At 60.4% G+C, this 17,163-nt stretch overlaps 1 protein-coding gene across 1 annotated transcript; it reads left to right on the top strand.

Moving 5' to 3' along the window:
* ABHD17A (abhydrolase domain containing 17A, depalmitoylase) lies at nt 1-8,711 on the top strand. The gene is made up of 5 exons (XM_034657411.1): nt 1-137; nt 3,627-4,163; nt 5,447-5,641; nt 7,942-8,121; nt 8,220-8,711. Exons 2-5 carry the CDS (start codon nt 3,832-3,834, stop codon nt 8,443-8,445), a joined length of 933 nt encoding a protein of 310 aa, XP_034513302.1. The 5' UTR covers nt 1-137; nt 3,627-3,831; the 3' UTR covers nt 8,446-8,711.
* The last annotated feature ends 8,452 nt before the right edge of the window (nt 8,712-17,163 follow it).

Raw genomic sequence — 17,163 nt, 5'->3', positions numbered from 1 at the left:
TTTCCGCTCGTGGGGGTGCGGCAGCGGCGGCGGCGCAGGAGGCCGGGCCGGGGCGCCGAGGGACGGGACGGACGCACGGGCGGGCGGCCGGGAGCCATGGAGCGCGGCCCCGGGGCCGGGGGGCGCGGGCCGCCGCGGTGAGTGTCTAGCAGGGGCGAGCGCGGCGGCGCGGGGCGACCTCAGTGCCACCTGCGGCCGTTTGGGGAGGTGGGCCTGCCCGCGAGGCCGGGACAGCCAGGTGGGACGCCCCCGAGACTCCTCACTCCTGGGGAGGCCGCGGTCCGGGCTGTAAGACCCGCGGCCCAGGCCGGGCATGGCGGACCAGCGTTCCGACCCCGGCGGAGCCCTGTTCCAGATCCTTTGAGTTCTCCGATGAGGGGTGGGTGTTCACTCTCCAGGTGACGCGGTCCCCGCCGCGGGGGGAGCGCCGTCCGAATTGTGGACTCTGCTCACGCCCCCGAAGCGCCGACCCCCCACCCCCAGCCCGACACCCGGGCCCGCCGCAGCATCCCATGGCGGAGCCCTGCTTCCTAAATGTCTCCCGGACGCCTCTGCCCCTTCGCAGGCGTCTTCCGGCCGCCTGGGACACCTGGGTGGGCTTCCCGGTCTCCGCTCCCGTTGGATCTCCAGGTTGCAGCCAGGGAGCACACCGCAACCCCTAACCCGTGGTGTCGATGCTCGGCCCAGGATTCCTCCAGGCTGGAGTCCAAACTCTGCAGCAGGGCTCACGGGCGCGGCCTGACCCAACCCTGGCGCCCTCAGGGACCCCTCTGGTCACCTCTTCCTCCCAGTGTCCACTCAAGCGGGAGACCTGCAGTTCCTGGGACTCGCCGTCATCTCCTGGGTTTTGCTCTGCCGCATTCCCTGTCCCCCGGCCACTTTGTCTGCACCTTTCAGACTGCACCTTCTTCCAGACAGCTGTCCCACCCCAACTGGCTGGGTGAGGTGCCGTCACCGTCGTTCGTATTTAGGTCATCCTAGATATTGCAGTTGCTTGGTTCCTGGTTGGTCCTCAGAACACCAGAAGCCCTCACAGGGCCTGACGGGTGGGGGGGGGTGCTGGCGGCAGAGTGCCCAGTGTGCATTTGTGGAGGGAACTGCTGGGGCGCTGGGTGCCAGGGGTTGTGTCCAGTGAGTGAAGCAGTGGGTGTGCACTGCCCGTTCGGAGGCCCAGCTCTCAGGGCTCACTCTGACACTCATAAATGGCATGAGGGAGGTCCCAGGTAAGCGTGGCCCAAGAAAAAACTGTCCTCCTTCCTTGTCAAGCCTGGCAGCCTCTGTAGCTTCCCCCTTTTGTCTTTACCTCTTGTCATTTGCTCATTCGTTCTGCCAGTGGTGACTGAGCAAGAACAGAGAGTCGTCCTGTCTTCATGGAGTTCTCTTCGATTGCCCTGGGTGGTGGGGAATGGGTGAGGGGGTTGGTTAAACATGTACATACAAGTTGTGGTGAGTGCTGTGGAGACAGTCTTGGAACCATGAGCGCATGGGGCGTCTTGACCTGCTTTGGAAGGCCTCTCCAGGGGCGCTGGAAGGGAGATCCGAAGGGTGGACAGCACAAGGGGCAAGGGCCATCTAGCGAGATTGGGGGAGGGAGTCCCTGGCAGGGCAACTGCATGGACTCTGACTTGTCTGGGGAGAGCTAGGGGAGTGGGGTACACGGTGAGTGAGGCTGCAGAGGTCGGCCCTTGACAGGGACATCCAGAAGAAAGGTGGTGTGCTGGGGTGTGTGCTGGGAGAAGAGTGTGGCTGCCGGGAAGAGTGGTGTGGGGGTGGGCAGCAAGCAACCAGGCAGTGCAGCAGCCCAGGTAAAAGGTGGCCGGCGTGTGGACCAGGTGTTGGTAGGAGGAAGACCCATCAGACCCCAGTGGAGGGAGGAGTCAAGGATGACATCTGTGTTTCTGGCTAGGGCAGTGGGGCTTGTCCACTTGGGTGTGCCCCTTCATTTCCTCAGTTGCCGGGGGGCTCCTGCCTGCCCACCTGGCTCTCAGCCAGGCCTTCCTCTTGAAACCAATCTTCACTGAGCTGTGCAGACTCCAGCCCCTCTCTGCCTCCCCAGCACCAGTGCAGTGTTGCTGTTTGGGTCTGGATCTCCGAGAATATATTGAAGCAGCCTGGCTTGGTTGACTGGTTGACATTTGGGGACAGATCATTTTTTGGGCAAAGGGAGGGCATCCTGTGCCCTGTAGAGTGTCCATCAGCATTCCTGGCCTCCACCCATTCAGTGCCGGGAGTGTCCTTCCACTTTGTGACAACCCAAAATGTCCCCCCATGTTGACAAGTGTCCTGGGGGGCAAACTCCTGCATCTGAGAACAAGAACGGTAGAGCCTTTCCTTTGAAAAACACTGGCGTGTACAGTGCAAGTCCCGCCTGGGAGTCCTGCGAGTTCAGGGACTCCGTGGCTTTCACAGCTCCCGCCCACTCCCCCCTGTGTGCCCCAAATCTGGGCAAAGGCAGGCTGTGGCTCTCTGCAGCCCTTGGTGGCAGATCACAGGTCCACAGGGCCTCAGCCTGCTCTGAATCTGTGTGTCCCTGGCCCAGTGGTTTGCAAAGGCTGTGGCCCCAAAACTGCACATGCTGGGGTGCTCTGCTGCTACGACTGAGCTGTGAGTGTGTCTCTCCCTCGTCCAAGTCTGTAAGGAAAGGCCTGCGAAGTGGTTAGGTCTTTCTCAAACCTTCGTATTTCTTTCAGTGTCTGTGTTGGCAGCGCCGTGTGGAATTGCAGTTGCTCTAGCGATTTGGCTGTAGTTTGTATAACGTGTACTGTGTGTGTCTTTGAGCCCCCAACTCGCCTCCCACCCCGTCCACTACCGAATCCTCTCATTTACTCCCCTTGGGAGTTGAGAGGTGTCTTCACTGGTAAGTGAGGAGACCGAGGCCCAGGAAGGGAAAGAGCCTTGCCCAAGGCCACAGAACCCTAAGTTGGTAGAGCTGGAGCAGGAACTCCTTCAGGCTCCAGGGCCCCCTCCCCCCAGCCTGGCCCCGAGCTCAGGGAAGAGCCATTGTCCCAGCTTAGCCTCTAGATGTATCCTGCTTTTGTTACCAGAGCCTTTGTTTGTTGTATGTCCCCTGCCTCTGGACAGCGAGGTCCTGCCCCGCAAGGCCTGGCCCCCTGGAGCATGCTCCCAGGTCCCTCCAGGCAGCAGTCTGTCCTCACCTTGGCTGCTTTGTGTCACCTGGGGGTGGCAGATGAATCCTTGGATAGCGTGGAGATGGTCTGGGGGGAGAGTCTGGGCCAGCTGTGTGGACAGAGGCATAGGGAGGGTGACAGGGTGTGTGTGGGCCCAGAGCTGGGACTGCGTGGGGGACAGCTGGGGTGGGCCAGGGGTCTGATTGCCCAGCACAGCCTGCATGCCGAGGCTGGGCTGACAGGTGGGGGCTTACATGGCAAGAGTTGGTGACTGCATGCTGAGGAAGGGTATGCTGGTCTGGTCAGCTTTGGGTCCCATAGAGGTCCCCTGCAAGGTACCTGGTCCCTGTGGATGAGGAGCTGGGCCCACAGGTCCTTGGGGCAGAAGAGGGTGGACTGGGCTGTGAGAAAGATCAAGAGGCTTGGTATGGATAAGATTGGGTCACCTGCCTCCCAGTGGAACCCCAAGAGAACCCCCCTCTTGCTTTTCCCCTGCAGGGTTTCCCTCTGCACGACATGGAGATGCAAGTCTGCGAGGCTCCCGAGGGTTCGGCTTGGACCACAATGGGGCTGGGCTGCGGCCTCCTAAGGGGGCTCTTGTCTGGGGCGGTGGCTGGGGGTTGCCCTCCCCCCTGCCCGCGTCTCAGAGCACCCCCACCCCTCCCCTGCCAAGCGAGGCCCACCCTGGGGCCTGGCGCCCGCCATGAACGGCCTGTCAGTGAGCGAGCTCTGCTGCCTTTTCTGCTGCCCACCCTGCCCCGGCCGCATTGCTGCCAAGCTCGCCTTCCTGCCGCCGGAGCCCACCTACTCGCTGGTGCCCGAGCCCGAGCCAGGGCCTGGTGGGGCTGGGGCCGCCCCTTCGGGGACCCTGCGGGCCTCTGCTGGCAGCCCTGGGCGCTGGAAGCTCCACCTGATGGAGCGTGCTGATTTCCAGTACAGCCAGCGTGAGCTGGACACCATCGAGGTCTTCCTGACCAAGAGCAGCCGGGGCAACCGCATCTCCTGCATGTACGTGCGCTGTGTGCCCGGCGCCAGGTGAGCCTTACAGACGGGACCAGGGTGGGACCCAGACACCACGTGGACGGGTGGAAGGACCTGGGAGACCTGGGGGGCTCCTGGTGCAGGATGGGTTCTGGCCTCCGGCCTCTCGTTTCCTGCCAGCGGCAGCCCCCGAGGGCCAGAGCCCGGGTGAGAGCCTGTCTGGCGGTGCGGGTGCCCAGGGAATTCTTGCCAAAGGGGTGGCAGATCACATCCACCAGACACGGGCCTCATTCCACCCAAGGCCACAGGGGACTGCCCTGGGCCCTTAATGCTGGGTGTCCTTCCGGGTGCGGCCCCATCTTGCGGATGAGTAGCCTGAGGCTTGGGGGGGTGGTTCTGAGGGGCCATGTCGTACCTGCTTGATGAGGGGCTGCCTGCTTCAGGGTCTCAGTGCTCACGTGCCCAGGGAAGGGTTCCTGGGTGTTTGGTGCTCAGTGAGGCCTTGGCATTCACTTTGGGGCCAGGGCACCCGAGGCCTGGCAGGTGGCTCTGGCCAAGTCTGACTTCTCATTACCAGGGTGTCCTTGGGGCTTGGGAGTACAGCTCTTCCCTGAGTACTGCAGTGGGAAAGAGGTGGGGCCTTCCAGGTGTTTCTCCCTTTAGAGGAGGCGGGGTTCTGAGTTCGGGTGTGAGTTCAAAGGGCAAGTGTTTACCTTGTAGCTAGGCTGGGGCCCAGGGGTGCTGGGGGAAGAAGACTCCAGGAGTCCGCTGGCCAGGACCCAGCCTGTCAGCGTGACCTGGGGCAGTCCTGACCTGCCAGCAGCCTTGCAGGGCGGGAATGAGCATCGGGGTCGCGCTCTTTGGGAGTTGGAGGGGCTGCTGGGAGTAGGGATCGGCTTTATTCATTTGTGGGGGCAAGGGTTGGTGCCAGCTGTCAGGAGGAGAAGCCGCTGTCTCATTCTCCAGAAGGTTCCAAGCAGCGGGCATATGTGCGTGCCATCCTTGGGCTGTCAGAGGCCCTCTAAAAGGCGTGGTTCCAGAGGAGAGACAGCCACTGCCCGGAGGGAATACACGTGGCGGTCACTGTGCTTGCTGGGCTCGCGTGGTGGGTCCACCCTGTACCGAGGCTGTGAGCGATGGTCCCAGCGGTTCCCTTTCACAGAGGGGACGTCTGAGGCTCTGCTGGCTGTCCCCTGCCCAAGCCAACACAGCCAGGAGGAGCCGGGCCACTTTGTGGCAGAGGAGGCCTGTCTCCCTCAACGCGCTTGTCCGTGGTGGCTGGGGCACGGGGCTGCGTCCCATCCCTTGCCCTCTGACCTGCCCCTCCCCCCGCCCAGGTACACGCTGCTCTTCTCGCACGGCAACGCGGTGGACCTGGGCCAGATGAGCAGCTTCTACGTTGGCCTGGGCTCGCGCATCAACTGCAACGTCTTCTCCTACGACTACTCGGGCTACGGTGTCAGCTCGGGCAGGCCCTCCGAGAAGAACCTGTACGCCGACATCGACGCCGCCTGGCAGGCACTGCGCACCCGGTGAGTTTTGTGTTGGGGTGGGTGGCCGTCAGGAGAGGGGGCCGTCAGCGGCCACGCTGGGTGACAGGGTGAGGTCTGACCTGTGTCCCCTTGGTGTGACGGGCATCCTTGATGTGCAGGGAGGTGGGGTGGGCACTCTTCTCTCTGGGTGCGGGCCCCTCCTCCCCTCCTGGGAACCCCTTGCCTGGCGGGAGTGTGGATGGGCTGGGGCTCTCCCTAGGGGAGCGGAGGCTCTGCTGGGAGGGGGTGGATGGAGGACGAGTGCCCGGGAGGCCGTGTGTGCAGGTTGTATGAAAAGACCCGAGAGTCCTGCAGCGAAGGGGGCGTTTGCTTTGCAGGGTAGAGGGCTGGCCTGGGAAGCATGAGTGGCCTTTGACTATGGTCTTCTCTTGGTAGGGATCCTCTGGGCCTGGAGGTTCTGGAAGCTTCTAGAGGCTTCTATCAGGCAGCTAGGTGTCTAGCACAGCCTTGGGGGCCAGTGGGAGGCTAGCAAGCAGAGGCTAGGTCCTCCCTGGGTGTGGGCCCCTAGCACATACCTGTGCGCTTGACTCAGGGCCACAGAGGTCTGGGCCACGCCATCCTCCCTGGACCCCCACCATGCTGCGCATCCAGCTCCTGGGCAGCCCCCTTCCCACCCTACCGCTTGCTCACTGAAAACATTTGCTTGGGGTCTGAGAATCCAAAGAATCTTCTGGAAGGAGGCCACCCTGACTGACTCTGGCCCTTCTGGAGGTGGTGCCCCGCCTACTGCCTTCTTGGGGGCTGCCCCATCCCAGCCCTGCCTAGCCGACCCGCCCCACCCGTTCCTACAGGGACCAAAGTCAGCTTGCCCTGGGGAGGTGGGGACCCTGGTTGCCTAAGTGATGCACCAGGCAGTCTGTGCTGCAGGCCCCAGGAGTGGGGTCCCCTGGCACCCCCCTGGCACTGGGGACCCATCCTGGGTGGCACGGTGCAGATACGTGCTGCCTTCGGCTTCCTCAGCCCTTCCTGCTGCTCCTGCTGGCTGGGCCTGGCTGGCAGATCACACCCCGCTCTGGGGTGACGGATCTGAGCTCTGTCCGTCCCGCCATCTATCCTGCTGCCAGCACTGTCTTCCAGAGACCTGATCCTTCCGGGAAAGAGTCATTGGGACTCTCTGGGCCCAAGTGGTGACTGGGGGCTGGGGAGGTCTGGGGAAGAATTGTTCTCCATCTGGCACCTATTGTATTTTTCCAGTTGGAGATGTCCAAGCGTTAGGCCTGGACTGGTGCTTGGTTTAGTGGTGGCTGCTGTGGTGCGGGGAGCAGGCTGAGGATTGGTGGCCAGGGTGGTAGGCATAAGGCCAGGTGGTGTCCCTGAAACCCAGGGCCAGGCAGTTGTGACCTGGAGTGCTGCCAGGACAGAGACAGGTGTGGATGGCCCCTGACTAGACAGGGAGTTGAGTCTTGCCTCCTGGGTGGGTTGCACAGGTGAGATGCAGTAGGGTGTCCCTTTGGTATATCAGGGTCCAGGTTTGTGGGAGGAGAATCATGGAGGCCTCTTATCCAGGGAGGGTGGCCAGTGGGTCCCCATGCAGGTGGGAATGGGCATTTGGAGGCTGTGGAGCTGGCTTGGGGCTGGATCAGCTGTGCTGGGGGAGTCATTGAGGGGGGCAGGTGGCAGGGTGAGGGGAAGGGCTGGGGCCTGGACGTGGGAGGTCGTACCCACCTCCACACAGGAGCCGCCATTTCTGGTCACCTGTGTTGTACTAAGCACCTCACTTGGCATGCCAGACACCGAGGGGCTGCCAGCTGGCTGATAAAATCAGGGAACACGGCTACCATGATTTCTCATGGCCGACAGGATGGGTGAGGGATGCTGGGAAGAAGATGGGTCCTCTACCTGTGCTCCCAGGAACTGGGTGTGGCCCTGGTCAAGTGTGTGTGGGGGATGGGGGTTGGGGGGGGGAGCAGGTGAGGCCTCAGGGTCTGCCCTGCCCCCCAGAAGCCCAAGTATGGCCTTGGGGCCCTCACCAGGGGCACTCTGCACCTGTGATCCAAGTTGATATTGTTGCTAAAACGGGGTTAGGGCCAGGTAGGGCTGCAGCTGGGCCAGCCCTCTGCACATCTGCCTAGGCCCTGCCTCCTTACTGAGCAGACTTGTTCATTGTTGGGGGCAGGGGTGGGGAGTAGGGGGATTGTCTCTGGGCCCAGCCCTGTTGCCTGGAGGCTGCACAGGGAGAGTGGGGGACTGCCCCAGAGGGCAGGGGGCAGGAGGGGTGTGTGTGCTACTTGCCGTGGCTGCTGCTGGCTGTGGTGTGGCTGATCCTGCCCCACTGCCAGGTATGGCATCAGCCCGGACAGCATCGTCCTGTATGGGCAGAGCATCGGCACGGTGCCCACCGTGGACCTGGCCTCTCGCTATGAGTGCGCTGCCGTGGTGCTGCACTCGCCACTCACTTCAGGCATGCGCGTTGCCTTCCCTGACACCAAGAAGACCTACTGCTTCGATGCGTTCCCCAAGTGAGAGAGGGATGGAGGGGGGTGGCGGCGGGAGGCCAGGGGTGGGGCTTCTGTGGGGCGGGGCGCTGCTCCGAGCCTTGACGTGCCCTGCCCTACAGCATCGAGAAGGTGTCCAAGATCACGTCACCGGTGCTCATCATCCACGGCACGGAGGACGAAGTGATCGACTTCTCCCACGGGCTGGCGCTCTATGAGCGCTGTCCCAAGGCGGTGGAGCCGCTGTGGGTGGAGGGCGCCGGGCACAACGACATCGAGCTCTACAGCCAGTACTTGGAGCGCCTGCGTCGCTTCATCTCCCAGGAGCTGCCCAGCCAGCGCGCCTAGCCTAGCCTAGCCCTGAGCCGTGCCGGGACTTCAGCAATAAGGCGGCGCCTGGACCTCGCCCCCGCCCCGGTCCGGGGGCTGCATGTGAACCCCCCGGGCGCCCCAGTCCTCTGAGGCAGCTGGAGGGTAGGGGGCCGGGGCCAGGCGGGGACCTGCCCCAGCCCAGGGGCCGTGGACGATGTACAGGCGCAGAGCTATGCTCTCCTTTCCTTTTGGAAGCAAAAAGAAGGAAAAACGTGAAAACAAATTAAAGATTTAAAATTTTAGGGTTCCTCTCCTTTTTGTGGTTCATGCATGCTCTCAGGGCCCAGTGAGTTGGACAAGGGGGCGGGGCTTCGCCCCCAGACTGTCAGGACATTTTGGCACAAATGCAGGGGTCAAGTCACTGTCCCTGTGGAAGAGGGGGTGGGTGTGGGTCCCATCCAGGGTCCCACCCCTTGAGGCTACTGGTTGGGTGGTGATGGAGGTGTAGGCGGCATTCGAACCCAGGGCCCTTGCTTGCCTGATCACATGTGCCTCCTGGGAGTGTGGGGGCTCCCTCTGCTCTGGGGGCGGGGGCCCATTCCCCTCCCATGTGGTAGATAAGGATGCAAGGTCTGGGAGGTGCTGTGCAGTCGCTGGGCTGCCTTAGCTGTCCTGCCTGTCCTCACCCCCTTCCCTCGCACAGAGAGCCAAGAGAGCCCACCGTGGCCGTGACAGGTCCAAAGGCCCCGCGGGGTCTCTCTAGGAAAGGGGCCCGGGACTGGGATACGGGGGCACTCCCGCCTTGGGGCCATCCAAGCGTGTCCTCCCGGGGTGCCATTGAAGGCGGGGCTGAGCCAGGGTCTCCCTAGACCTCACCACCAGCCCCTGGAGTGCCCTGTACGCCGCGTCAAAGGCAGAAGGGCCTGGAGACGAGTGGCTGTCGTCCGTGGCGACTTATCCTGTGTTGCTGCAGCAGGCTGTGGCGAGGCCAAGACCCAGAGCCGCTTCCACCTGCCTAGTCCGAGGCTTCCTGGGTTCCGCGGCCCCTTTAAGAGGGGGCGGTGCCTCGTCCTGGGGGGCGGGGATGACGTCGAGGGGGCACCGTCAGGCGGAAGCGGAAGTGGCGGGTTCCGCGCGCGAAGGCGGGGGCGGCGGCGGAGGCGGAGGCGGCCGAGCGGACCCGGGAGCAGGCGGTAAGTGGCTGCAGCTGGGACCCCGGCATCCTGCCCGGCGCCCGCGTCTTCTTTGCGCTCGTGGACCTCCCCGCCCTGAGGACGGGCTGCCGTGGAGTCGGGCCCCACCGGGCCCGGGCTAGCGCAGACGTCGGTGTCGGAGTGGACAGCGAGCGGGTCTCCGCACGGCTTTCGGTTGCTCGCGGCTGGGTCTTGGGACTGGGTGCTCAGGGGACTTAGAATGCTCGCCAGGCACTTAAGGGGCGGGCCGCGTGGCCGTGCCGCCGCTGTCCCTGTGACGGGGCTGGTGGGGGACCGTGCGAGGACTCCCCTCCCTCGAGGCTTGCTGCCTGGACTAACCCCGCCCCTGGGCCTGGGGCGTGCCGTCCTGTCCTTCCCTAACACAGCTAAGTGTCCTGGCCTGGGCATGGGCAGTGGAGCTGGCTGCTGGTGCCTCGTCCCCCCCCGAGCCCCACGTGCCCCTCTTGCTGGGAGTTTAGGGCCGTTTTTGATACTGCGGGACGCTAAGAAGCAAAACTGGACGCGAGACGTATACTCAGTAGGGGGCCTCCAGGGGCCTAGCTCTCATCTGCCCTCCCCACCACAGGGCCTTTGCACAGGTTGGGCGTCCTGGCCTTGTGCAGACGACCCCAGCATGGCTAATGTTTCTCAACAGGTCTGACTTTCTCTCAGTCTGTTGCTACAGTGTTTCTTCCCCGAAGCACACCCCCATCCTCCCGCGGGCTGCGCTTGTCGCAGAGCATGCTGTCTTTTGACTGCATCAGAATGCAAGTTCTCTGAGAGCCAGGGCTCCACAAATACTGGAAATTGAAAACAACTTGTTTGGAACTGGAACAAAAATGTTTTCAGATACACAGAGTAAAAAACTTGGAGTTCAGAAGGGTGTTGGGTGAAACCTTGGCACCCTTCCCTCCCCTGATGTCCACGGCCTCGTGCCCCTCTCCTATGGCAGTTTCTCCTGTGTCAACAAAGAAAATCTATGCATATACATCTGATGTGCTTATACAAAACTCGCTCCCTTTACATGTGATATCCTTTTAGTCAGCATAGGCGGGAGAGCTCTCCGTCTTCTGACGTGCAGATCTGGGTCATTCATTGTAGTTGCTGCACCATATTGTATTAATACTAGATTTATTGCTTCCTGTTGGTAGAAATTTAGGGTCTTTCTAGTCTTTTTGTAACAAGCAATACTAGATTGATTATCCTTGTACAAATGTCTTTGTATCCAAGTAGGAATATTTCTGTTGGCTAAATTCTTTAGTGCAGGAGCGATAGGTCAAAGGACTTTTCATAGGTCTCTAAATGTGTGCGTGATCTCTTTAACAGGTCATCCCAAATTGCCTCCCACCAAGGAAGGAGGGGCCTAGTCCTCCACCCCTGAGGCTGGATTTTGCAGATCTGGTAGGGGTAAAATAGTATTTCATTGTAGCTTTACTTGTGTTTGCTCTAAGCGAAATGAAGCATATCAGTAGTTTTGTCGGATTTATTTTTATGTTGATTTCTTTTACCACTCATATAATCATTCAAAATGGGAAAGTCTATATTTATTATAAACATGTACATATTTAAAAGCCATTTGTATTTCATATTCTTCAACCATTTTTCTGTTAGGTTGTTGGTGTTATTGTTTTCTAGGATCACTTTACGTATTAAGGAAATTAGCCCATTTCCTGTTAAGAGCGTATTTTCCCTCCAATCTATAATTTGTTTTTGACTTGGACTGTGTTTTTTTCCTTCGACTTCTACAAAATTCATAACATTTTTGCTAAGTGTTTAAAATCATTACTAGTCATTACTTGTTTTCTTCATTTATGGCTTCTGCATTTTGTGTCATGCTCAGAAATATTTTCTCTACTCCAAGATGATAAAAAACGTTTGATGTGTTTTTCTGGAAATGTAATGGTTTCTTTTTTAAATATATATTTAAATGTTTAGTCTAATTTTGGAAAGTGCTTCTGGGAAGGAGTGTGGTGGGAACCCAAACTGCTTTTCCAAATAGGTTCCCCGAACCCCATTCCCCGCAGAAGCCGCTCTTGCCCCTGCTGACGGGCCGTCTTTATCACCTGCTGGGCTCTTCAGTGCACGTGGGTCTGTTTCCAGACCCTGCATGGTCCCGGCTCACCCGGACTCCACTGTCTTCTTTATTGAGTGCGCCAAGACCCCGTCTCCCCCTTGTTAAAGTCAGGGGAAAATTGACTTCTCAGAATCCACAGCTGAGGATCCGAACCTATTGTGTGTGATACGAATTCCGCACAACACTCTATGACAGAAAGGGTTCTGAAAGCTTCACTGTGTCTCCCCCTCCCCTGCCTGCCCTTGGACAGTCACAGCGCCAGGGGTCACCTGGGTTGAGACTAAGTGCTGCTTGTTCAATAGCGCCTGCCCATTGCACGTAAGGGATAAACTGAGGCAGGCCGCTGTGGACCGTAGGCTCCTCAGGCTGACCTGGCCCGCAGGCTCTGTGCTTGGGGGATCACCTCTTTCTGGGTGGAGTGCCCCGGAAGGGCTCACCCTCAGCCTCTGGGGTAGGGGTCGGACCATGCACAGCAGTGATGGGGGGAAGCCAGTGGTACATTCCAGGATGCGCCCCCCCTTTCTTTCTGCTTGGTATGGCCCATGGGCCCGGCTGCCTGGGAGAAGGGCCAACTTTCAGTTCTCCATTTTGTGGATTTTCCACAACACGTGTGTTCACACCCGGCAGCAGCATTTTCCCGCTGCCCAGCAGGCCCCCGAGCGAGCATGTACACCCTGGACAGGGTGCCCCCCGGCTCCCTGTGACACCTGACCTGGCACAGCTGAGGCCCCCAGGTCCCATGGTCCAGGCGTGCCCCCGGGACCGGGCACGGGCCCCTCCCCGGGGGTCAGGGCTGGGACGGTGTGGGTGCTGCTGACCCCGGGGCCGTGGAGCCCAGATTGGACGTCACATGGGGTCGCCAGCACCCGAGGGCCAGGCCGTCCACCCTCCTGTCCTTCCCTCTGGTGACCCTGCTTCCCCACATCGTCCCTGTGGACTGAACTGGTGGGACCCACTCTGCTGCCTCTGCCCATCTCCGCCTGATCCACAGGGTCCCCGAGATTCCAGAAGAGGCCGGGGGTTCTGTTCCCTCCACCACAGTGGCCGTGGCTATGTGAGGAGCCGATGCCCGGCAGCGCCCGGATGTGAGATTGGGGCCTCTGGTGGGTGCTGCCCCTGAGGACCCTGATCTAGGGTGTGGGCGCCCCCACCGGGCAGGTTCACGGTCGGGGTGCAGGACCGGCCTGGAGGCTGTGGGACTGCATCCGTGGGGGTGCCAACTTCCCTTACATGTCCGAGCTCCTGTCTCAAGTCCAGTCAATCTTTAGGACAACCCTGGGCCACCGGGGTTGCTATCCCCACTGTCCCCACAAGGGAAATGGCTCAGGCCAAGTTGCTCCCAGAGAAGTCCTGGGACCCCCGCCGGGCTTAGGCCCTAGGCTCTCTTGATGCTCAGATAGCCTCTGGACATGGGTGTGCCCCTGCTGGACAGCGAGCTCCGTGACCCCAGTGTCTGGCACGAGGCCACTCACAGACCAGAGCCTCCTGTGTATCCGGAGCCTGTGCTGGTGGGACCTGGGAGGTCAGGGCCTGGCTGCCCTCACTGGGCTCACAGGGGTTGAGCCAGGGTACTCCCTGGGGGGGCCACCGAGCCCAGTGGAGCACCGCTTGACCCTGTATGAGAGAAGAGGGTCTGGAAGAGGTTCCTCTCCCTCAACAGATCGGGAGGAGGGGGGAGCGGGGACCTGCCAGAGGCTTTGCATCCTGGTCCTCCCACAGTCACGGCCTCCTAACTTAGTAAGGCACTGTGGGGTTCCTTCTGTTTCCCCGTTAGAAACAATGCAACGATACAGAGACATGCTAGAGTCCCTAGGGCTATTTTTGGGGTACCTTTTTAGGCGTGGAATTGGTGGGTCTAAAGGTACCACATTTACGGTTTGACAAGCAAGGCAGTTTAGGTGAAAGTCCGTGGTCCCTCTGAAGTGAGCTGGTAACACCTTGATGCAGCTCTCATTGCTAAATGAGACTCCCGTGCTCACTCTCCGTGTTTGTTTTAAACTTTATTTATTTCGAAGTAGGCGCCACACCCAGCGCGGAACTCAGCGCCCCGAGATCCAGACCTGAGCGGAGACCAAGAGTCGGACGCCTAACCCACGGAGCCACCCAGGAGCCACCCAGGTGGCCTTCTTCGCGTTTGTTTTAAAATTTTCATTTTGCGGGCACCCGGCTGGCTCAGTTGGTGGCGTGTGCGACTCTTGATCTCAGGGTTGTGAGTTCGAGCCCCGTGTTGGGCATAGAGATGACTTAAAAAAAATTTAAAATTTCATCTTGGAGTACTTAGGGGTTTACAGAAAAGTCAGCATAGTGTCCCATCTCCCCTTCCCCCGGTGCCTCTCACGTTGGTGTCTTGTCAGAAGCAAGAAACTCGCTTGTGCACATTGGCATTAACTGCACTCCAGACCTTAGTCCGGTCTCCTGGGCTCTTCCCCGAAGGTCTCTGTTCCAGCAGCTGTGTAATCGTCTTGTCTCCTTACTCTCTCAAAATCTAGGACACTTCTTCACTTCCTTGTTTTTCATGACCATGACAGTTTGGGGGGACTGCTCAGGTATTTTGTAAGTGGTCCCCTAATCTGCACTGATGTTAGACAAGAGTTATGGGTTTTGGGGAAGAACATAGAGTTGAGAGAGAGTAGAGTTGAGTCTTCTCGTCATCTCCCATCAAGGGTCCCTGATGCTCCCCAGACGTCACCCTGAGGTTGACCTTGATCTTGACTACTGGCTTAAGGTGGGGTCTGCCAGGCCTCCCCACAGTCAGGTTACTGCCCTCCCCTTCCCTGCTCTGTTCTTTGAAAGTGAGTCCCTGAGACCAGCCTACATGTAGAAGGGAATTTATTTAGAAAAATAATTTTTCATATAGAAAAGCGTAAAAAAGAAAGGGCGCATGGCCTGTAATTACACTGCTTGGTACCTGCTGACATTTAAAAAGAACAAAAGGGGGGCGCCTAGTTGGTTAAGCCTCCTACTGGATCTCCGCTCAGGTCTCAGTCTCAGGGTCCTGAGTTCAAGCCCCTCAGCATGGGTTCTGCACTGGGTGTGGAGCCTACTTAAAAAATTTAAAAAAAAAATAAAAAGAATAAAATAAATACAGATGGGTTCAAAAAAAAAGTTGAATGGTACAGAAGGTATTATTAAAGCTATTAAAACCAAATATAAAACCAAAAACTATTAAAACTAAATGTCTCAGAAAAGAAGATAGGGCCATCCCAGCATGTGTATATACACATACGAATGTTCGCATATCTTCATGCACGCACACGCACACACTGCAGCCTCGGTTCTGAGCCTGACCTGTCTGGGGCACCTTCCCTGTGGACACACGGGCCTGGGGCATCCCTGCTGTGAATGCCCCCACTTGTTGTAACTCTCCACTCACCTGTGCCCCCCAGGCCTGCCTCCCCTCCCTAGCCAGCGACTGCCCCCTGCCCCACCCTGGTCTTGCGGCCGGGTGAGCGCCCTCCTGACCCCGTGAGTGCCATCAGAACGCGGTAGAGACATGAAGAAGGGAGGGACTGTCTGCCATGAGTGCTCGGTGGGGCGTGTGCTTGGGCCGCCTCTGTGTTTCCCCCAAACTCTGCTGTCTCAGCTTTGCTGACCACTTCTCCAGCCTCTGCCAGCCTTGATGTCCTCATCTGTGAAATGGGAGTGACAACTCGAAGGGACTTAGAACAGAGTAACCAAACAAGGCAGAGGTGAGTGTGGAGTCCGAGTGGGCTGGGGATCATCAGGTGACGCGGCTGGTACGCACACAGGCTGCTCAGGGTGTGGATGGAACACAGGGCCCGTACAGGGACTCCTGCCTGCAGCGCGGCCAGCATGGCCCACAGATGATGTCCACAGGTCCGAGATCCTGATTACGGCTGGGAGGCACCTCTCGTCCGGGGCCATGCAGCCTGCTGGCGACGACCAGGTGGCAGCCCTGGCCTGTCTGCTCACAGCCTCTGCCTGTGGAAGGAAGGCGCGTCCTCAGCGGTCACCCCTGTCCCAGCAGTGGCCCTGAGTGCAGCCCCTGCCACAGCTGCTGGAGGCCCCAGGAGAAGCTGCCCGTGGGACGCTTCCCCACGGCCCCCTTCCTCCACTCTGCAGGCCTGTGCCCATCCGCCTGTGCCCTTTCCTGACTCGCAGCTACCCTGTCCTACACCTTGAGCCCCTTGAAGGCACGTTCCTGGGGGTCTTGCTCTGGCCACAGTAAACATCCCTGGAAGCAACAAATGGGTCCTGGCCTCTTTCTCGTCCTGCCCCTGCAGCGGTGCCTGGTGTAAGCTGGGGGGAGGGGAGCCTCCGAAGGGCTGCTTGCCTTGTCTGAACTGGGGAGAACCTCTTCTGTGTGGACTGGGCAGCGGGCACCTAGGGCCCCTGAGGGCTGCTGAGATGCTGGGGGACTGGGGACTAGCCCAGGCAGCTCACCTCCTAAACCTTCAAGGGCACAGGGGGCACAGGAGGCCCAGGCCGGCAGGAATGACGACAGCCAGAGCCGGCCAGGTGCCCACCTGGATAGCCCAAGGCCTGCAGAAAGGGGCTGGTCTGTCAAAGGCGCTGTAGTTCACCTGGGCAGCCGGTAGTCAACACTGGGTCTGTCTCCCCAGCTCTCCTCTGTGCAGCCACGTGCAGGGTGGGGGTGGGGGGCCGGGACGCCAGCAGACAGGGCCAGAGCCGAGTCTGTGGGCTAGCGAGGTGGCAGAATGAAGATAGAGTAGAGGAGGGGGCCAGGGTCCGGGCCGCTGTCCACACGCAGGCAGAAGCAGCTGTGCTCCCAGGAGGCTGCTCTGGCCATCACAGCCCCCCCCCCCCCGCAGCCAGCCTAGGAAGGGGCGGGGCCGTGGTCGCCGCGGAGAGGGCCACCCTGTTGTCCCACTTCCGCGTGACCCCGGCCTCGGACTTATGGCTTGGCTGACCCCGGCCATCTGCGCCTTCCTCATTGAACTACCTGGCCCGGACGTCCTCAGGACTTCCACAGGCCCCACTTCTCCCAATCCAAGTCCCAAGGATCCCTGCCCAGCGGCGGGGAACGATGTTCCCCCAACCCTGTGTATTGGCAGGGCCGGAACGCTCTGCCTCGCCCAGCCCCTTGCAACCCCATCCCGCTCCTCCTCCAGCGGACACCCGCCCTCCCCACCCCTTGTGGGGTGCACACAAGGGACTCCGAGGGGGGCGCGAGAAGAGAAACGAATGCAGGTTCGCCGGACCCGGCTGGGCGGGGCGCCCCACTCCTCCCATGCCCAGCCGCGGAGCTTCGGGAAAGGCGAGGGGACTTCCATAGAAGGGGGCGAAGGGACGAAGGGGAGCGCGGTCCAGCCCAGGTCAGGGTAAAGGAGAGGGGGAAGGGTCGCGCACGTGGCCGGGGGGGCGGGGCTGGCCGCTTCCGCACCCCCACCCGGCCACGTGGGGAGCGAAGCCCTCCCCCATCGAGAACGGGGGCGCGCCCGGGCCCAGGGTGGAAGCGTCCGGGGAAGGGGCGGGCTCCCGCCGGCCGCGCGCCCTGGCGTGGGG

Source organism: Ailuropoda melanoleuca, chromosome 4 (assembly GCF_002007445.2).
Source record: "Ailuropoda melanoleuca isolate Jingjing chromosome 4, ASM200744v2, whole genome shotgun sequence".
NCBI classification, from domain to species: domain Eukaryota; kingdom Metazoa; phylum Chordata; class Mammalia; order Carnivora; family Ursidae; genus Ailuropoda; species Ailuropoda melanoleuca.
This window is presented reverse-complemented; position numbering and strand designations above follow the sequence as displayed.